The 23271-nt window shown below is 32.6% G+C and overlaps 2 protein-coding genes across 3 annotated transcripts; one reads left to right on the top strand and one right to left on the bottom strand.

Moving 5' to 3' along the window:
• Window positions 1-66: 66 nt before the first annotated feature.
• Window positions 67-2821, bottom strand: LOC105334748 (uncharacterized). Its single transcript, XM_011438303.4, has 3 exons — window positions 2665-2821; window positions 759-2100; window positions 67-488 (listed from the first exon to the last, which is right to left on the bottom strand). Exons 1-3 carry the CDS (start codon window positions 2729-2731, stop codon window positions 440-442), a joined length of 1458 nt encoding a protein of 485 aa, XP_011436605.2. The 5' UTR covers window positions 2732-2821; the 3' UTR covers window positions 67-439.
• Window positions 2822-7549: 4728 nt separating this feature from the next.
• LOC105334746 (uncharacterized) lies at window positions 7550-20210 on the top strand. Of its 2 annotated transcripts, XM_034480832.2 has the most exons (9): window positions 7551-7853; window positions 10009-10087; window positions 10223-11155; window positions 12750-12876; window positions 15439-15604; window positions 15717-16623; window positions 16741-16858; window positions 17635-17789; window positions 20000-20210. In XM_034480832.2, the coding sequence occupies exons 3-9, from the start codon at window positions 10233-10235 to the stop codon at window positions 20103-20105; spliced, it is 2502 nt and encodes an 833-aa protein (XP_034336723.1). In that variant the 5' UTR covers window positions 7551-7853; window positions 10009-10087; window positions 10223-10232; the 3' UTR covers window positions 20106-20210. The 2 variants fall into 2 exon arrangements, with proteins under 2 accessions (XP_065934864.1, XP_034336723.1); XM_066078792.1 differs by having other exon boundaries at window positions 7550-7853; window positions 10009-11155.
• Window positions 20211-23271: the final 3061 nt, after the last annotated feature.

Here is a 23271-nt window from a genome sequence, read left to right as displayed (position 1 = left end):
AAGCACCGGCCTTATGCGCCTAATGGCACGAGAAGAATTTTTAAAAGTAAAAATTTATTATAAAAATTGAATAAATAAGTTTTATTAAAATAAAACCAAATAAATTATATGCACATTCACAAAAACACTTTAATACGAAACACGCATACACAAACTAAGGATAGCAACCAATATGGTCATACTTTATGCAGGTTTTTTGTCAAGCAAAATAATTCGAGACAGCAGTTCCGTCCCCAACGAAGAAACGTCTGGTCCTTAAGGACAGCGTAACTCGCCACAGGCCTCGTGATGTACGTTCTTGGCGCCAAAGCCGCAACTCAAGGCTGTATTCTTCGTTCATACTGGTATGGTTTCATTGAAGTAGCATAAAGACCTAAATGAGTCCCATGGAACATTTTTTTTCTCCTCAAATCCTATACACGCTACAAGATATCCGAGATCAACATACGCCTGTATGGCTGATTTCAATCTTATTGAAACTGCCTCTTCTGAAAATAATAAAAAATTCAAATATCATTACATATGTATAACATAAAAAAAAAATGATCTCCATGTTAAAAAAAAACTCCGTACAATCGCGATTGTTAAACAATTTTTCTTAAATACCGTGTACTTCTGAAGCTTTTTCGACTAGAAGCAATATTATTTCGAGCTCTGGCAGAAACGCTCAAGAAGTTGCCGCTGATGCCATTGTATTGATTATGAGAAGTTTTAAATCGCGTCATGATTTTAAAATTAGAAGAAATAAGAAAACTTACAAACAAGCGACTTTCTTGAGTGTGCACCTGTTGCGATACGACAGTCCGTCCGTCCCACACACTGGCTGGAGTTGTGACGGACATTTTCGAAATTCTAGACATTTTCCTTTCATAATCGGCACACCTTGTCTTTGTTGAAAAGTTTTGTTAACTGTCATCGGATTTGCATTTTTGTACACAACAGTGTTGGTAGACCTATGCTTGGTGAAAGAATACTGTTTTGGTATAACTGCTGCACGCATATTCAAAGTTTTCTTGTTTGGCCTTACTGCCAAAGACTTGAAGACCCCTTTCGCTTTTAGTGAAATTCTGTTTTGCAAGGACTTCTGTTTTTGTAGACTCCTCATCTTGTTTGGTAATGTGTTTGCCTCTTTCAACACAGGAAATCTAAATTGTCTTTCAGTCTTTGCGAAGCGATATTTTGGAGGAAATCGCTTTCTTAAACCTCCGTTTTGTATTTGTGCAGGCTGTTGTTTCAGAGTATTTTTGCTTCCTAAGATTTGTTGTCCAATTAAACTGCCCTTAACATTTTTGGTTTTTACCGTGGTGGTTGTTTTAGGCGCTTTCGTTGTTGCGCTTTCCGCCTCTTGTTCTGTAGCCTGTGTTGTCGTTGCCTGTTGTGTCTTTTGTCCTTTTGATGAAGGCGTAGTTGTTCTATCTTCAGCTTCTATTTCCTCTGTGACAGGTTTTTCAGTTGTTGTTGTAAATTTGGCTCCTGGTACATTAGGTTTTGCTGTAGTCGTGATGTCCTCGGCTTCAATTCCACTTCTCCCTGATGAGGTTTTAGTCGGCAAAGAGGTAGTCATATCCTCGCTTTCATATTCTGGTTCTTCAGTAGAACTTACAAAGGTGGATCTTTTTTTCCCGGAATATCCGAAAGTAGGAGTTGGTGAGACTGTGGCTGTGTAATAATCGGGATAGTAATCGTGTCCAAAGAAAAAGTTATGCAGGAATTGTCCTGGAGACATAGTGGTCATATCGTAGTAGTAACTGTTATCAGGCAATGGTGTTGTTGTTGTCATCAATTTAGTTGTCGGTGGAACTGTTGTTGTAAGTTTTTGCTGAGGCTGAAAGTTGCTTTCAATTACTTTCCATTCGTAAACAATCGGTTTAGGTTTCACAACCTTGGTAGGTTGTAGGTTGTTCTGCACTCCGTTCGCTCGTTGTCTAATGGGAGCTGCTCCCCCATTTGAACTTGGGTGGATAGGAGTAGGAAACCGCTGTCTTTGGGTGGGCTTTGTTTTATTAGACTCCCATGGAGATATTCTATTAGGATTGTAATTCGGGTTAATTATGTCGTTCCACGAGATTTTCTTCTTCGGAGTTTGTACATTTCCTGTACCTTTGAAAATAAATTGAAACAATATTTCAATTAAAGTAATCATCTTCTGCTTATGAAATTTTTAATACAACCCACTTTATCATAATATCATTACAAGTTAAATATATTATTATAATAAATTTTCCTTTGAAAATATGTAATGAGCAATTCAACAATTAATGTAATAAAACATATCATTTCTTTCCAACTTTTAAGTCAAAATTCAAATAGAATTTTCTCTGCATCCGACTTTGTTTATCAAAAAATAATTTATTTGTAACGCACTATTCTATTGACTTAACAGTTTATTATGCATCTTTTGTTCTTATAAATATTGCGTTATTAGATAATTTTTCTAAATGCGATCAAGACTTAAATATAAATTATTCAATTATATTTGACAACTAAGCCTAAATTGTTCACATTTGTGTAAACTTTTTTCCGGTTTAAAAACACACTATCAAACTGATCAAAACTTTTTTAAAAATGAAATACATAAAAATTGAGTAAAGCCGTCAATTTGTCGGTTGAGTATTGCAGGACTGAACATTATTAGATATATTATTAAATTGAAAATAAACTTACATTGATTAAAATTCCAGAAACAAAGAAAAAATACAAGAAACGATGATCTCAGAACGCCTGTCTTCATTTTAGCTGTTCCCGAATAGAGTCTACTTGGAAGAATAAATAAAGCAGTTTTATTTACAAAACACGTGTTGTTCAATATATGAATGTATAATCATAGATCAGGATGAATAATTCTGACCATAAATCACCATCAATGACCGGAACGAACGTCATCGTATCAAAGACCAAACAACGCGGAAAACACGTTTAGCGGAAGGTTACGGTCTGACTAATAACCTCACGGGACGGCGTGACACACAGGAGCCAAGTGGTCATGTTTTGGCGAAATGAAACAACAGTTTAGCATCGATGATTTGGAGTTTTGTACACAGTGAACCTGAAACAAAAAGAAGAATTCGAAATAAAGTGACAATTATTGTCAGGAATTCATGTAAAAGAAAATTACTACCTTTTGTGCTAAGAACGAGTAAAAAAAAGTGAATTCTTTTATAGGCACATTCTTTCCATTCCACGCCTGTTTGCTATGCGTTGAGTTTCATTTAGAATGATAAAAGAAATGCTTCATTTAATTATGCGGTAACAAGACAATGCCATGCTAACACAAATTTAAATTTTACAAAAATTAAATTTTATATAACTTAAACTTAAAATGACAATCCAGTTCTCTCATCATATTGCAACAAATACCATATGCATGATGTGTTAAAAACTCGATTAGAGACAAACACATCATTTCATTTTATTATCAATTTTCAAAAAAGATAATATTATTTTAATAAAAAAATCTTCATCTATCGTTCATTTTGGGTTTCTATGACACAACAAAAAGCAACAGTATGTGAACAATTATGCACTCATATAGAAATTACACAAACCTAAAATTTTATATAACATGTACATTCCTTAAGAATATACATGTAAACACATGAATTGTTTAAGACTGGGTTTAAAGCCAAACTACATGTACTTGGAAAAATTTTGCTCTCAGTGTCTATTAATGTAATTACTGGTATTACAACTTTAATTTGTGTTTCTGTTTTATAAATTCATTGTGAGCATCACTTATAAAAACTCTCAGTTTGGTATGAAAACGCTTCTATCTTTATCAACAGCGATTCTCTGTTAACTTGAAGTCTGTACATTTAATTTTTTAAGATGATACAAACGGTCCGATTTGGCTTAATTCTTTATTTTGCTATGTATACAATGTTGATGAAAATATGACATTGAATTCTTTACAAAAAAACCGAAACCGATTTGACCAATTGCCTTCCCACGTCCACGTAAATATTTATAATTGTCAATCGTAACAAGACTTGGTGGACGTAAACAGACCAACACTGGCTACAGGTTCGTCACAACCGAAATGACATCTTTATCGTGTCTGCGCAAAGGTGTAGGATTTGATAACTAGGCAATAATATTGTTTATGGTCAATTCAGACCAATGAAAACCCCACACAGAACAAGAACGAAACAGTGGCCAACCAGTGCTATGACTAGGGTAATACAAATAATAAAGAGCGTTTTTCTCACCAGAGTCGTAATGCCATCATAAAATTCTCAATGCTTGATTTCCAGCACTGTGTATTTAAGGTGGCTCGACACACCAATGCATTATTTGATGGTTCGATGAAGAATCATTTTTGAGAAATGATTATACAAAAATGACACCTATATCGGCCTCTGATTATTTTATATGAATTTTTTTGTATTTTTTTTATAGAAACCGGAAACATCGTTTTAGCTGCGAACAAGATATATTACAGCTAAAAATTTGTTATCAATTAATGCACAATACAATTATCTATAAATATATATTAAAAATGGCCAGAAAAACTTTAAAATATTTTTGTAAAAAAAATATTTATGAAAATGAAAAAAAGGATTGTAGATATTTTTTAAATCTATGGATAAAAACTGCAGATAAACTGTTACTCGCATTTAACAATTGCTGTACAATCATACTTCAACAAGAAATTGAAACCAAATAGTGAAATTAAAGAAAAAATGGAAAATTTTAAAATCGAACCGATCCCGATTGTAATTAAACTGATCCCGAACGAAATCACATTAAGTTAGAATGAATCAGAATTTTGCAAAAATTTCAGGTTGTTTAGCTGTAAAATGGTTTCGTCATTTACTAACTTTATTATTTATATCAATCACTTAGAAAAAACTGCAGTTTATTTGTAAAATTTCAATTTTAAAATAATTCTGATCGGGATCATTTTTTTTTAATCGGGATCGGTTAAAATTTGATAAATAGCAATTTTTCCAAAATTTCGCATTTTCATTTCAATTTCTTTGAAAAATATCATTGTTTAGTAAATAGTTTATGTGACTATATGTTATTTTTAAAATTTTATCCATAGATTAAAAAGATATTAAACAATTACAATTTTGATTTTCAGAAATATTTTTTTAATTAAAAAATTAAACACTTGACCAAACGATCTTTGGCATGAATTTATTTATAATTATATTACACATTAATTGACAACAAGTTTAAAGCTCTAATATATTCTGTTTGTCTACCAAACAGTTTTTCCTATTTCACTGAAAAAATACAAAAAAATTCGTATAAAATAACTGAAAGCCGATATTGATCTGTGTTTTGTGGAATCATTTTTCAAAAAAAATTCTCTATCGATCCATAAAATAAAATTTTGATGTGTCGAGGAACCTTAACTTTAAGTTTTTGTAAAATATTTATTTTACCAAGTTTTTCGCATATATAAGAAATGATATGCAATGTGTAAAATATGTTAGAATTTCAATGCTAGTTTATGATGAAATGTAGCCTTCCAAAAAAAAAAGCGAAGTCGATCATTATTACTTGATAGTCAACATACTAATTAAGCAATATTAGTAAATGTATTTCAAACAGGCTTCTTTGAGGCAATCTGTCTCGTTGTTCATGCACGGTGCAAGATGAATGAACATTAGTAATTTAATCATTCAATTAAGTGACCTGAACATTCGAGAAAACACAAAGGCATCCGTCTTGCACACGAAAAAATACACGCATCAATCTTGCACATGAAAATTACATGTACATTCATCAGCATTGCATACGGTAATTACTAAGCAATTTAATTAACCATAGTGATTCAATTGTCCAAGTACTAGTATTAGTACATGCATATCAAAATTAATGTCATGCAGTAGTACCTCAGCAATCATCGAACATACATGATAAGAGAGTATTGCATGTTCAGTTTTCAATTGCATGTTCAACTAATTTTCGCATTCAAAATCTTAGAGTCCTTTTGTGGATTTAATGTTTTATTTTGAAATAAATATCATTAATATTATATATACTTATTACTGTTTCTAGTATTTTCTTATATATTACAAAACATTTTTCAGGCGTCGTCTCAAAAGAAAGACAACTCTTTATAAATTGAATATAAATAATTGAATTTTCAACCGCCAAGTATGATATACTCAGTAGTCGGAGACATCGAAATTTATATTTTCAACGAAACTCTGTGTTATAATTTATACAAATTTTATTGACAAATTCAATGGAATTAGGCAAATTGTACAACCTGTATAATCCCTTTACAAAATACAGTCGGGTAGTGGAAATATTTTAACTCAAGATATTATTATGGAATATACATGCATTGTTATTGATTTACAGAGTAATATTTGAAAAAAAAATTAAGCAGAATTCTGTATTCTCACGAATGTTTTTTAAAAAGTAGGAAAAACACATTGTTGAACATACATGTTATTTCATGCGGATGCAAAACTAAAATTGTAATAAAGTTAGAATTTGATTTGAAAGAGTTTCAGACAAACATTGAACTAAGAAAGACACCGAAAGCTTCTTAACTTAAAATTTTGTCTACAAAACGTATAATTAAAAAAAAACCCCAATGGTATCTTATCATAGATATAAATATTTGTAGTAGGTCATTTTTTTTTAGTGAGATTGTGTAATAAAAGTGTAAACAGAGGAATCCATGTAGTTTTTTTCCTTCGAGATTGTTTGGAATTCATATACTGACTTACATACTGATACTAACTATACTGTGAATAACGGCCTTTAATGATAAACCAAATAGCTTTGAAAACTTATTTTTACATGCTGATTCCAAGTTCATTTGTATAACCTACCATTTCAGGGACAATTTTATACATATGAAGGACGAAAACTTTCCGAATAATTATTAATACAGCATACCTCTCAGGAAATGACATTTCGTACATCATTTTATTCCTAAAAATATTTCTAGGAAACGATCGGAGAACAGCATACTTTTTTTATTCAATGATAATTACTTTCACATATGTAACCTTATGCAATCTGCACTGTGGAACTTTTGCCAGAATCTAAACTCTTAAAAAGCCAAGGCTTTTAAGTCCATTCCGCTTCCTTCAAACTTGAAGGAAAGCAGCTTAGACTAAAAACCAAAGGCTTGCAAAATTGAAAATTGGAATAATTGAATTGAAGCACACATTTCAATAAGCAAATGGTTTTTCATTCGGGTAATAATGATGCATTTATCCCTCATCGTTTTGCAATTAGTTGTCAGAGTTATATAAAATGTGTGTCCGAAAAACTGTAAATGATTTATTCTGAACAATATCAAACACAACGGCATTTTATAGCATACTGCAGCATCAAAATTAGTCCATTAACATTATATAGACAGTAGCAGGGCCCAGCAAAAATAACCCCAAGACCACTTTTGATTATTTCTTTTATAAACTAAATAATATAATTTATGGAAAATCAATGTTTTCCCTATACAACGCCAAAACAAAAAAAACCGCATTGTGCTAAAAGAATGAGATATGTTTCTTAATGTTCATTGGTTACAAAAGCACAAGCTGCTCATTTCCCGCCGGAGGCAAAACGTTGTATAACGCGCACTCGTGGCCATGACAGTTTGGTCCGTTTATTTCATTTTTGATTGTTTTTGTTTTGTTTGCTTAATTAATCTATTTACCAAATAAAATCTAAAAACTCATTAATCGAAAACCGTTTTTAATCATTGCAAGTATATTAAATAGAATTTTGACACCTAAGAAATTAGTCATGGATTTGGTACACGCCCTAATCTGTCCGACTGACCGTGATCACCATGCGAACGAATATACCGGAAGTCACAATTGTTTGAATAGTTGTGGAGGGAATGGTATATTGGAAACAATGGACAGACGTGAAAGGTATCATATATTGTTATTTAATTGCATATAGCTTATTAAGTATTTACTCATTATACTGTTCATGTATTTGTTTGAAAAAAATACAGTTGTTTTTAAAAACACAAGGTTTGACAAGAGTTGACCTAATTTTGCATAGTGTTCCCATCATGTGCAATTGATGTATGTATATCAAGACGTTGTAATTACCCCTCATGATTAATCAGGTCAACATTTGTGAACATGTGAACATAAAACTAGGGCACGCAATATTATGCTCTTTATGTCTTCAAATGATTTCGTAAATCAATTGTAAATATCCTGAAATGTTTTACGGCGACATTAACGTGTGTTTTGCCTCGATCTTTGTATAGATAATTTATGGATGTAAAATCTTTGTTAGAATCATCTAATTGGATAATATGAATTAACAAAAAACCAGTAAATTTTTAAACTTTCTTTATTTAATTTGTTCAAATTAATCTTATAATTGAAAAAAAATTAACCACATATTTAAACATGTAATTATGACTTCAAATCTGACTGATGTTCTCTCATCATATGCAAACGATCAAAAACACATACCAAAATGCTTTAAAAAGATACCGTTTCGATCTTGTTTGAACATATTTTATTGCATTAACATATACAAAAGGTTCGAACACAAGTTCTTACAACTAACGAGGTTCCTATAACAATTTACAACTGTATAGTTGTTTAGAATGAAAAGTACATAGAACTGGATATTACTAAAGTGAATAAATTATTTCAAAAACAGTTCTGTTTGAATGAATTTGGTCTAGGCAGTAAGACCGTTCCGATCGTGACCCATTTACATAAATTATTAATAACAAAATAAATTTACCTGCAAGTCTCTGCATTCGGTCATTTACATTTATTCTCCGTAATGTCAGTTATTTTTTTTATAACTCATTTAAATTCTTTTTATAAGACAATTCATTGCTAAATAAAACAGGAAGAAAAAACTGAAACAGAAAGAATAATATTGTTAGTTTTCTCTCGTGTCGTAAGTGTAGAGGCATTCACTTGCATAAGTATATGCGCCATGGTTCCTCGATGTTAACATTACTTGATTTGTACATGTACTTTAATTATCAGACAGATTAATGGTATTCATTGAACCACTTCTGACGTGGACAGTTTTTCAAAATGAAATGTAAATGCCTCGGTCTAAAGATTCAACTCAGCAAACGTTTAGATACTTAAATTACTTTTTAGTACAAAATAGGAAATTATTTGTTAAAAATGTTTCTGGTCAAAACACGTGTACTATGAATCTTCATTTAAAACTACATTTCATAAAAAATAAAAAAAAAATTTAATACGTAATTCACCGATTTTTTTCATTAAGGATATTTTCAATTATATAAAAAGTGAAAGATTGTAATACATATTTTAAGCGTTGATTCCAAAATTTATTAGCCCCCTACTAATTCTTGTTAGAACTAAAATGTTATGCAAAGTGTACATTTCTATTAATAGTTAGAAAACTATCATTTTACCGCGTCTTCAAATGTATCTTTTATTAATGTTTTTCTCAATACTACTTTACACAAATGTGCTAGTGGAATGTCAGTTAGGGCTCATGTGCACGCATAAGGTGGCCCTTCTAAATAAGTGATTACATGTATAATGTTTGCATTTCCATGATTAATAGCTCATGATTTTAAGCCATAAATCTAATTAAAATCTTTAACTGGTTCGCCCAATGGCTGTATATTGTCAGCCCCTACCAAAATAAAATATCGTAAATGTATGCGTTTTTTATGAGTCATTTGTTTCATAGGACTGGATTCTGCATTGAAAGAGGTAAGTTGCCGACAAGAAATGTATCAAGGAAAAAGAATTCGTAAATACTTAGGTGGAAAATGGGATATTTTACACGAAAAATTTTGTATACGTGGAAAGATTTGTTACATTTATATCTTATGTTGACCAGTGGAATTTTGGGTGTACGGTTGTATAATTCGTATGTTTATAGATGATAACCGGAAAATGTTGCTGACAACAAAGTCATTCACGTTTGACACAAACTATTTAACAATTGTGTTGTTGTTATTCATCTTGAGTTCATTCCCCTATCTCCATCTGAATTCCAACACGTGCTAATATATGTGTGTAGAACTTGTGAAACGATCCAAAAACTATGTATTTACAGGGTACAAGATCGAACCCAAAGCAATAAATGACACAAAAAAGACAGCTGGATATATGAGGTTGAAAGAAAAAATGATTATGTAAGTAAATCTGAATTATGACAAACAGGTAAGCAGCGCCTTCCTCTTTAATCAATTTGATCGATGATAATTTAAAAACAACAGAAGATAACCAGAACGTTCACACCTACTGATTAAGTCTTTCTTTCGATTCAGACGATGAACCATGTTTTTCTATGCATTCACCACTTCGGTTTTGTTTGCTGCTGTAATCCTCGCCAGGGAGCTCGGTTGGATGAAATGGGATGCCTTTGACGAGCTGGATCAACAATTCCAAAGCGTAACAGGAGAAAACTGCAGATCAAAGCGACTAGAAGATCTTCTGATGCCAGAAAATGTGGTCACGCAAATACCTCTGTACAATAAACTGCAGACCAGTATATTTTACAAGAATCGGACCAATCTCGTTCACTTGCACAATATGGCTCTGAATAGAGCGTTCTTCTTCGGATACATCCATCAAAGACTGAACACTTCCGACACCTTCAAACTTCTGCCAAACGTTCACTATTTACACTTGTCCGTTTCAGCTGACTTGAATGCGAACCCAACAGTCATAAATGGTAGTGCTTTGTATTTTGATAACGATTGCTATTATCCCAACTGGCTTATTAACTACGACATAAACAAGACAATCCCGCTGTTTGCACCCCGGGCTTGGAGATGGGACGATACATTCGATATGGATAACCATCTGAGGGAACCCACTCTGGACACGGCTTTCGTGTTGGATGCTGGCAGTGGATTCAACAAAAACTACACCGTAAAAAGCTTTCGCATGAACCCTTGGTACAACTTCTGGCTACCCGACAACCAACCGATATACGACTCTACTCACAAATTCACGTGGGGCGTGCATTTAAAGTTTACCAACAGTTCGGGAGTGTTCAGACAGAAAACGTTTGAGGAGTACAATTTTTTCGGTCCCAATAACCCTGGAATGCATGACACCGAGGAGAAACTCCCCGTGCGCTTTACGAGACCTTACTTTGACTGTGGACGGTCAAACAAGTGGGTGGTGTCTGCGGTGTCCCCAATCACCGACTTCATGCCGAGGTATAGCAACTGGACCCACTTAAGACGACCAAGGTGAGAAAAAGTTTACAGCTATGATAACAAGTTGTAATAATTTATTTGAAATCATTCAATCAATATCATGTTATATGAGCATCAAATACATATATAACTTCCATCAGACGAAGTACACAGACACCGCAATCTATAACTTCTTTTGATTCCAAAACTACATTTCTACTACTACTACATGTACTTCTTCTGCTACTACTAGTACTTTTTCAGCTACTACTACTAACTACCACTACTTCTTCTGCTACTACTACTAACTACTACTTCTTCTGCTACTACTACTACTTCTTCTGCTACTACTACTACTACTACTGCTACTACTACTACTAACTACTACTACTTCTTCTGCTACTACTACTACTACTACTACTTCTTCTGCTACTACTACTTCTTCTTCTGCTACTTCTACTACTACTACTACTACTGCTACTACTTATAACGGTATTGTATTTATATTTCCTTTCCGATTAAAAGATCCAATACTTAATCATGTCATGATGAATTGTATACACTATTCGGTAAGTTAAGTGAAAGAAAAAATAAGTAACCCTTAGAATCTGCTTTGGCGACATCGGATCAACTTAAGTTAATCATTCCAAAAATGTGACAATGACCTGCTTGCCGTTTAATAAGCAGAACACTAGTCTCATTACAAAGGAGAGCAGCGCCAATTGGTTATAATTTTTATACGAAAACATTGCTTGTATAAATTAAGATAGAAATTTCACGCAAGGGAAAAACAAATGCATGTATATAATTATGTACCATTTAAACACATGTATATATCAAATTATCACAAGAACACACATTTTTTAATAATATATTAACAATTATAATAGAATACAAATAAAATAATAAATTATTTACATAATATATAACAATTAACAAGAACTGGAAACCAAATAAAAAAATATTAAGCGCTATCCTTAAATAAAATAAAATATAATGGGTTTTTAAAGGTTTGCGACGCATTTCAGGATTACACATTTTTTGTTAACTTTGTTACAAAGCTCTAACTCTTGCATGCCACAGTTATGTATTTTTAGAATGAATATACTATGTACTAAAAATGTCAACAATTTTCATTATAAAAAGAAAACCGATTTAAACTTTCTAATTTTGGATTATAAAATTTCTAGAGTCAAATCGGATGCGACATTTTGGTTAATATTTCTACTTTTTCTTTGCTGTTCCTGTTTTTATACAATTTTTCAGCTTAAATGGACATTTATAATGCAATTATGTAAATATAGCATAAATATAGTTGTTTTTTAACATTGTTCATTATAAAGCACATATTTGTATCTAAACAGCACAAGGTTGTTGCGCCAACACATGCAATATTGTACCAAACCTTTTAAATCAAAACACCGTTTCATGTACAGGTAGTCAAAACGATAAACGATTCACTTCGTGTTGTAAATTAGACATCGACATGGGTTCATTTGAAATAAAGAGTTCTTCTGCATATATAGTTTTTCCTGCAAGAACTATATTTGTTAGCGAGCGATATTCTGCTTACTTATTAGTACACTGTAACTACACATTCGACAATTGATTTCAAGGTAATGATATTTCGCAGTTTTTTTGTGTGAAGGTTTATTGGAGTAGCTGTGATGGACACAGACTTCGAAAGAATCGACTTCAATCCGTGCGATGCAGGGGACGGGAATCCGGGACCGAGTTACCTGGCTGGCACCCACAGGTGTAAGAAACACTCGGGGGTAGGTTTATACAAGGGTTGTCGAAAAAACCCACCACACCATCCTAATGTAATTGCTTCTTTATGAAAAGATAATATATTCCTAGTAAATGTATAAAATAATGCATGACATGTATACTAGATTTTTAAAAAAGTACGATTTCTTTCAATATTTGCCCAAAATTTTTAAAGTTGTTTAAATCTCATGAAAACGCAGATATACCATCTTGAACACGCCTGTGTATGAAATACAAAGCTATAAAATTTTATCCCGTTTTCAAAAATAAAAAAGACTTCTACATATTGTTAAATATCTAAGACGTGGTCATTTCTTGATATTTAGGTATTTCTTTTTGTAAATGAACATACGTTACATTTCATTTTTTTGGTGATATTTTAAAAAGCCACTTTTAAACAGGGCAAAAACATTGTGACCGAAACTGTACAAATTACAATATATGTAATTCAATTCAGCAGAGAACTTGAGTTTAAGATGTCAGTTGTTAAAAGGATAGCACTGCAAATGCAATAAGCAAACTGTTGAATACAAAAGTAACTAAAGCCATTTTAACTGGTTAAAGTTTTAATATATCAATTTTTCTAGGGCATTTTAATTTTTAAAAAATGTTTCGCCATCTGGTCGCCAAATGCCATCAGGAGGGAACGACATAATTATGGTTTTTAAAGTGCATGTGTTTCATTGTTTCCACATTTTATTTATCCATTATCTTCAAATAAACGCTTTCTGTATACCTTAATTTCAATTATAAATGCAAATGAATTGCAGGAAATTACGTAATGTAAACAGGCGTTAATCATTATTCATTCAAAACATTTTTGGGTTAATCACTTCCGTTGTTTTTATTCACATGAAGAGTGAGTTTCTTAATTTATATACACCATCTTGTTTTACTAATGCAACAATGTAAACGACATGTTTAAATAAGATTTTTAAATAAAATATGCGTTAAATTGTGAGAATAAAATTTTTTCTGCGCTGAGCAGTCTGACGATGAATCTAAACATAATGGCATAACATCCTTACATTTATATACTACAATAACATGGAATGATATACATGTAAAAACGGTGGATTTAATTTTTTACGATTAACATTGATACTTGTAAACTAGGAGAGAATAGCCCATTGTTTTGAAAATTTACGTTTTGTAATTATCTGCATATTATTTTTTTTTTTTCAATTTAAGGCCCAATTAATTTCAATTTTTTTTTATGATATTCTTTAATTTCAATAGCATTAATTCAATAATTTCAACATCAAAAATCGCACGTTGAAACGATAAAACGATGACTTATTTGCATATGTTAAGAGCAATCATGAATGTAAATATGAATTACAATTGCAAAGAAATATTTGGTACGTAAATCTAATAAAATTACAACAAAACTCGAGTGCACTTTAAATGGAATTCAAGCCAATAACATACTTATAGTCTATAACAAATCCAACACTGACAACAAGTCTAGACATGTAATCTAATTCGTATTCATAACGTTACCTTTCTTTTGGTAGTTATGAGGCCAAAGTATTCTCTTAAACAAGTTATATCAACCTACCTAATGTAAAATGTTAATCCTTTTATTACAGAGAGAGAGAGAGAGAGAGAGAGAGAGAGAGAGAGAGAGAGAGAGAGAGAGAGAGAGAATCTATAGTAAATTAAAATATAAATGTACACAAGAGCATACTCTTTATTTTTCAGTGTAAGCATCTGAGAGAGAGAGAGAGAGAGAGAGAGAGAGAGAGAGAGAGAGAGAGAGAGAGAGAGAGAGTCTGTATTAAGTTAAAATATAAATGTACATAAGAGCATACTCTTCATTTTTAGCCGGACTCTGCTGAAAGCAGAGTTCTGGCTATAGGCAGGCAAATCGCCAATGTTACTATAAATAACACAACTTCAAAAGTAAACAAAAAACCAAACAGCGTCAAAGTTAAAAAGCTCCGCTATATTAAAAAGTTACAGAAAGAGTCACGTTTTGTAAAAGTGTTGGCATTTTGTTTCTTTTTTTTTAATTTCGAGAGAATTGTCTATCTTTTTTAGTTTTCCTATTAGTAACGTGTTTTGAAAACAAGAATATGCATTTTGGACACATACAATGCGCATGAATTTCTATGAACTACTCTGCCGCGCGTTGAAGAAATGAGGATGCAATATATAACGCTTGCTGCAAAATTCAAGGCAGCAACTGTTGAACTTTTTTTCTACTAGACAGACATAATTATTTTTGTTTATAGCCGCTTACAAAATTTGATCGCTCTCTGACGCTTTGCCGACATTAAGAGAGAGAGAGAGAGAGAGAGAGAGAGAGAGAGAGAGAGAGAGAGAGAGAGAGAGATATATTTTCAGTCTTTTATACTACACAATATGCATAACTAAAAACACGCCAAAAGAGCCCGGCTTTCAGTACTTCAGAACTTTGATTCAGTGTAAGCATCTGAGAGAGAGAGAGAGAGAGAGAGAGAGAGAGAGAGAGAGAGAGAGAGAGAGAGAGAGAGAGAGAGAGAGAGAGAATCTGTATTAAGTTAAAATATAAACGTACATTAGAGCAGACTTTTTTTTTTCAGTGTAAGCATCTGAGTGGTTTTGGGTTCAGGCGAGGTGGCTACCGCTGTAAATGCCGATGGGGTCATCGTTATCCAAACGACATAGAACATCCTTACTGGGGATACAATATCGAACAGTCCACCTTAACTGAATATAGGAAAGGTTTCAACTGTCCAGCCGTAGATTGTATGTATAAGTAACACGAACCTAGAATTTTCGCATTTCTTAAGGTTCAACGGTATCTTTAGAAATAGTTTCTCTGATTATAGATAATTTGAGACACTTTTTCGCTTTGTAGATATGCATGTTTTACCGGTGATTAGTCAAGTATCTAGCGTCTCTGTTGAATTCTTTGAAGAAGAATACAACACAGGAGTCTTTCAATCTCGATCACTGAAATCCGTGAACATTATAAAATCTCCAAGAGGTTTTGAAGAAAGGACAAACCGTAACCGCAAGAAGAGGTCCCTATACGGTAGACCTTTGTTTGACCCTTCGGCTTACGAAAGAGTTCTAAGAATTTACCGCCAGAAGACCAGTGTGACAAAATCAAACTGCAAGAAACTTTCTCCATCTTCTCTAATTCTTCCTGGGGACGTTGGGTATGGTGTGGACTCTCAGTTCAAGTATCAGGCCAGCACCGCCCTCAGACTGGCCCATTTCCTGTCCGCTTTTCTTCAGAATATGGAAGACATGGATTCGTTTGGACACATCAAAGGAGGAGGTCGTCTGCATCAAGAACATTTGTTTGGAGAAGTATTAGCCAACGTTATGGCCGATTTCAAAATATTGTCTAGTGGTATATTCTATGAACCGTACACTTTTCGAAATCCTAATGAAACAGTTCGTGAATTATTTGGACCCTATGCTTACAGAAAGAACGGAGGTTTTTATGCTCTTGACTCGGCAGGACTTGATAGGCATTACACCCTTGAGCTGTGGTACCGAGAGATGAAATATCGGTGGAATACGAACACAGAATTCCTAAAAACCTTCAATATCCGGTCAATGATGCGTTCGGATATAAACGGATCAAGTAGTGTCCGACACGAACATTTTCCTGTGACCTACAGAGCTCCAACCATTGAGCAAGGTCTGTGGATGCCGCCTGTGTTCAAATGTGATGACCGTGTGGATACTTGGGTCATGACATATGTAGTGCCATTCTTTCGGGGAATCAAAATATCTCGAAAAGTTCAGTTCTCGTACGTATTGATCAAAGTTCATTTATATGACTTACATTCATATTTCATGTCCAGTCATTGTATAATTATAATAATAATTATATAATTACTTTCTCCAGCTTATCTTTTTTTTTAAAGAGGGGTAGTAACAATTGATGTGCCACTCGATCGCCTGGAGATAAATCCTTGCCCCCAACCTTTCTATGTTCAGAATGCTTTCAAAAACACTGCCCGGTGCCATACAGAATCTACAACTGTGAGTACGAACACTCCCTTCTAAAGTTTATCAAGAACAGTTTTTTAAAAGTTTTAAAAAGAAAGAAACATAAGCAAGAGAAAAGCTGTCATTGTGACAGCAAACCGGGCTGTCCTGTGTGTGAACAGTATTCATTATTCATCTTCAACCCTGAATTGATTAGCAATACCTATCAAGAGATTGGGGTACTCTATATGCAGTATTTTGCAAAAAATGACAAAGTTCAAAAGCTGTTTTTTCCGCAAAATTTATCAAAATTCCATTAAAATATACATCTCCGATATGTGTGCATTAGATCTGCAAACCAAAATTTTCCTATCTTGAAAAATGTAGGAGAAGTTATTCGTAACATATTCGGAACCCATATGCAATATCATGCAAAAAAGGGGTTTAAGCTGATATTTTTGTATAAGTTATTATAAATCAAAATTTAAGTAATGTGCACATCTCTGATATGTGTACAATTGATCTTCGAACCAAAGACTTTCTATCTTAAAACTGTAAGAGTTGTCCGTACAATAGGGATACCCTTTTGGCAGCTGCCCTTTTTACCATTTCAGTAAGCTATTTTTTTCCTTCGAAAAACCCGGTTTAAAAATTCGAACGCGACCACTCCCCCCCCCCCCCCCCCCCCCCAAAAAAAAAAAAGAAAAAGAAAAACACTAAAAATTACCGGAGAACAAAAAACACAACAAATTAAACAAAATTAAACAAAATATGTTTGCTATTATAGCAAAAGATGAATATAAAGATTATACATACATGTACATTTCCAGTGTCGCCGGATTAAGGGGTTCCGGTTTTCTCGGACAGCGTATGGCTGTGACTGTAAACAAGGCTACGAGTATATATTCAAAGACAATAAGAGATGGATTGCTGGGGCGCTGATAGAGCTGGAATATCAGAAGAAACTAAGGGGGCTATTCAGCAGGTATGTAACCCGATGTACAAACTTTCCAAATGACTCAGTCCCATATACATACAACTAGCTACTAGTATATGAAACTAGTTTCAAACATTCATGTTTACTTTTTGTTATTATTTACTAATAACATGTACAAATGGTAATATGACCTATGCTTTAAGGCGAGTATTATTATTCTATTGAAATATCAAAGTACTGAAGAACTGACGGGAGTTGATTTTGTAGATGTTTATTTATTTTGGAAATCAATGATATGTTTTTTTGCATGACAAGTACACGTATACGTAGTTTCTAATTTGAATTACGCATATTTTCATCATATGAATTTTTGAACTTTTTCGACTAGAATGTCGAGAAACCTCCATATGAATCATGTTAAATAATATTTAAAGATAAAATTAATTCAATCAAAGTATGTATCAGTGGTAGAAATAGTCCTCGAAAATTGTATGGATCCAAGCAATAGTGAACTATAGTCTCGTTCAACCAAACGCTCGGCTGACACCGTAAATCTCCGACAAGGGTTTACGGAGACAGCCGAGCGTCGAGTTGAACGAGACTATATTGAACTCTGGCGTAGGAATACATACGACTACAAAAAATATTGAAATTGTTCGTACCATTTAAAATCTGACTATTTTTAAGGTATTTGTAAATAAGTTTCCTTGAAAAACAATGCTTTAGCATACATTACATCGAATTCATCAATTAAAACTAAGTCTTGTCAGGAGCAATGATTTGTGCTGAGGTCCAAACACTGTTTCACTTTCGGTTTGTCCGAGTGACTGCATAGGAGAGTTGATTAAAATCAACTCCCAAAAAGTATAATTTAAAAACATAATTATTACAATCGTCAAATCTTTCAAGAGGAAATCAAGTTAACTAGTTGATTTTGATAAAACAGTACAACATGCGATGGTTTTAAGGTTGAGATGGAGCCAAGATTTAATAAATTTCCGTCATCAGTCAACCAAATAATTTTTTAAATGTAAATAATCATTTAAACAACACTTATTAAAGCTGCTTGGTCCGATTTATTTGTTATTACAATATCAATTTTTTTTTCATACAAACTATTTATCTTAGAAAGTTATGGACTTTCTCCTATTTACACCAGCAGAATCAGTCTCCTTTCAAAGTTAGAAATATTAAAAGTAAATAAAAATAATTTCTTTTAGGGCAAACGAAAAAACAAACCAAAATGCATCACGGGAATGTTTAGAAAAAGAAACTTTTGGTTTCGTCCCCCGAATGATTGGGGTCATTTAACCCGCTGGCTATGCATCGATTGTAAAGAAAGCAAACTTCAGAAATATTAGCGAATAAAACGTGCAAATGTTTATTTGTAATTTGTCTGATCATTACGACCTTTATTCAAAGGGATGACAAAGTCGTATTACAACTATACCCGTCTCGTCGTCAGGGGTGAAATTTAACATGGGGCGAAATAACGCGGTACCCTTTTTTGTCGTTTGTTTTGTCAGCAAATTTTGTACGTATTATTCTTTATTGAAATTTGGCTTAATTGACTGGGAAAACTACTGCAATGTCTAAAATTATACATATACTTAGCATAACCATTTTTTAAAAGCGTGCATAAAACTTGATATAAAATCGGACCAAGCAGCTTTTAAAACAATCTAGAAAAAATATAACATTATATCTGCATACTAGTTTTTTGTGAATATACATTGTACCTGTAATTTTTCCGTTCACATGACCTTCATTTTAATACAGCGATTGTTTTATAAAATCATTCACTAGAACAAATCATTTCACTATGTAAGCTAAATTTTATGGTAAGCAAACAATATTTTCTTGGTCAGAAAGTAATGACTTTCGATAGGAAGGATACAGTCATGTAAATAACTTCATTACAATATGTTTAACGACTGTTCCTTATTTAATTTTTTTTTCAAAATTAGTTATTTTATAATTTTCTTTACGAATGCCAAGGGTTTTATCTGAAGCTAACATACAAATATGTTTTATCATATTTGTCCACGAAGATTTTGAAATCCTTTTCTATATATTTAATCTGTATTTCCTCTTTAAACAGTTAATTTTACATATTAAATTTTAATGATTGAAGTATTAATTTTACAGGTTGAAATGTGAATTTCCATACTGAATTTTCGAAAATAAAAATATATAAAAGGTCTTTGAGGCAACTATACGCTTCAATAATATTCTAATTCGAAATTATATCTTTTCAGATACGACTCGCTGAAATGCAGAATTTCTAGTGATTCCAAGATATCGTATAGTTCTGTGATTGTTTTCGCTAACTTATTTATTGTATGTGCATTTCGTTATTTATGAGGACATACTTATAATCTGTATTATATTTAAATTTTAAATATATATCAAATATGGTCACACTTGTACATTGCACAGTTCTAGCTATTATAATAGTAAATTGAAGTATTTATCACCGTGCAAAATTCACTGTTTAATTATAACTTTATTTTGGACTTTACTTTTAAAATTCAACTTCTGTTTTGTAATATTTTCCCACAGTCTATTTCTTACAAAGTTACTTATTTAATTAGTGATTAACACTTTTCGGACTCTATGTCTCAAGGACTGTTAATCTCTAAAAACAACATTGTGCAATTATCAGTTTTTCATGTCTTGTACATCAAAGACTCATTGAGTTTATTTAATTATTTTATATCTGTGAACCTTTCACTCAGCTTACTTATGTCATCGCCTGTCAATTTATACTCATTGTTCAGATTCTTATAAATAGTTATGTACAATTGTCAATCGGCAGTCTGGAATACGGCGGCCAGCTTCGGCCACGTCCGACTCACCCAGAGTCTTGAGTCCAGAGGCCACTACTGGCCATATCCGACTTGTTTGTAAAATGTCTGTCTGTTAAAATGTTTTAATGTTGCCATCGCTGAATCTCGGCCAATAAATACGGAATCCTTCATCACTTGGTTTATTTCTCTGGAACTGTATACTGGTGGACCTTTGGGAATACGGCAAACCTACCCTTCGTTATTACCCTACGGCCCACAGCGCGCCTACACCTTATACCTTATACCATCGACGCCAACATTCCCTCACCCCGTCCGTACTGCACACGGCGGATATACAGCTCCAGACGAATTCCCTAGCACCGTAAAACTACGCGGTCACATATTTATGGTTGTATGTCATGTAATACCGGTATATTATTTATCTTTATATTCATTTGCTACACTTTTTATATTTTTAGAATTAATAATTTATAGTTTTTATAGTATTTTTATAATTAATAAATATCTTGCTTTCACTGAAATATATCTTTAGCTTGTTTTGTTTATGCACAGTTTTGTAAAAAGGGTTTTTTGGGTTGTCCAACTTTGTTCCTTATTGTAAATTTTTATTTTTTAAGATGAAAAATCATAATAGTTAATATTTCATGAATATTTTTATTTACACGTCCGTGCACAATGTTGTAAAAATTGTTAACTTGTTTAAATAGATTTCTTAATAGTAAAATTTACCAAAGAATGTATATTGAAACTACATTTAAACACAACAAGCACACATCTGTGTATACATTGAATCTCAACACGCGAACAAGTACTATTTATTGCAGAATTATAACGCCAACGTTCAAAGCGAGCTAACTAGCCCGTCTATATCGTCTTGTTATGTTAACTGAGACAACTTATAACCTTTCGCCTAGCTATCAGTTTGCAACACAAATGTTTAGTACTACAATAAATGTTTATTACCCTAGAAATACCCCAGTATATGGGAATAGACGGTAGCTATCAGTTAGCAACACAACTGTTTAGTACTACAATAAATGTTTATTACCCTAGAAATACCCCAGTATATGGGAATAGACGGTAGCTATCAGTTTGCAACACAAATGTTTAGTACTACAATAAATGTTTATTACCCTAGTAATACCCCAGTATATGGGAATAGACGGTAACTGGTAACCAGTCATTCTTAGAGTCCAGGAAATTACAGATTTTTCTGCAATGTTTTTCAGTGACATGTAACATTTTTCAGTTATCTTAAAGATCAACTTATGCTTGATGTTTTAGACTTAATACCCTTAAAGACTAACCCCGAAGCATCTCCACGGCTGCAAAATTTACGATATTACGAATGTAGTAACGAAATGGATAGGGAATTTTCATATTGGTCCATTTTCTTTCTTAAGGTGGAATGTCCCTCTGATAAGAGAGATAACTTCTGTAGAAAATAATATCACTTTGTTTCTGTTAACTCACAATTATTAATGCATGTAACAACAAGGGAGGTGGTGCATGGTCCCAATTTATGTTGGAAGGCGATACACTTATTTGAATTCAAAGATAGAAAAAGAAAATTAGAACTGAACCCCATGGCTCTTTTGAAGCAGGGGGGCAAAAAAAGAAAAACTTGTACAAAATATTACAAGAAATGTATCATAATGATAAAGTATTTATGAGGCAATATCTACATGACTATTCCCCCCCCCTCTCCCCTCCCCCTCCCGATGGATTTATTCTTTTTTTTTTAAATATAACTAAATTTTATGTACTTTGTCAGTACATGTACGGTACATGTTTGATGTTTTAGGCCAGAGAATATTTGGATTGAATATTTTTATTTCTCTATCTATAGCTCATTCACAGAGCTGAATGAATTATAATTGGGAAAAATGTGACCAAGACAATTACATTTTCTAGACTTAGTTGATATCGTTTAATTAAAACTTATAACATTTCAAATGTTTAAAATTGAATAAAGCTTTTCTATTCTGTGGGAGCATATATGGGAAAACAAATTGAAAAAAACCCCATAATATCTCAGCTCATTTGATTCAAGACAGTATATCCCTGTATTGATATCATACCAATTACTGGAAGATTATTCACTTGATCCCCTTTTTGTGTTACATAACAAAATACATTTTTAGGATTTCTTTACTATATATCTCCATTTACTATTATCTTATCCAAATTTAAAAAAGAAAACCTTTTCTGAAATTTAAGAAACTGTGGCAATTTTTCTTGCACTGTATGTAAAACATGTATGTAAAACCTTCAGTAGTCTATGATAAAGAAAGATAACTCTTGCTGATTGAAGCAATTTTTGTTGCAAACCTATACAACAAAGTGCTATTCTGAACTAAAATGCAGCGCTTCAATATGTTTTGTAATATGAATTGAAAATGTATATAACTATATATTATTTTCATATACATTTTGGATTTTTAATTTTATGCTGCGATATTAAAATTTTGTTTTTTCTAATCACTATGTCTAGTTTTCTTCATATCATGATTAGACATTTTATCAATTTTTGAAAAATCTAGCAGCGCTTCATCACTTAAAATTTGTTTCATATGAATCGATTGATATTGACTTTGATGAAAATCAATATGAACTTTTTAAAAAAATTTATGGCAAAAATAATAGCAGAGGGATATTACACCTTAATCATGGAGAACCTATTTGTTATTTTGTTTACAAAGAAGATACAGTACTCCGAA

This window comes from Magallana gigas, chromosome 3 (assembly GCF_963853765.1).
Source record: "Magallana gigas chromosome 3, xbMagGiga1.1, whole genome shotgun sequence".
Taxonomy (NCBI): Eukaryota; Metazoa; Mollusca; class Bivalvia; order Ostreida; family Ostreidae; genus Magallana; species Magallana gigas.
The sequence above is the reverse complement of the archived record's forward strand: the minus strand, read 5'-3'. Positions and strand labels throughout refer to the sequence as shown.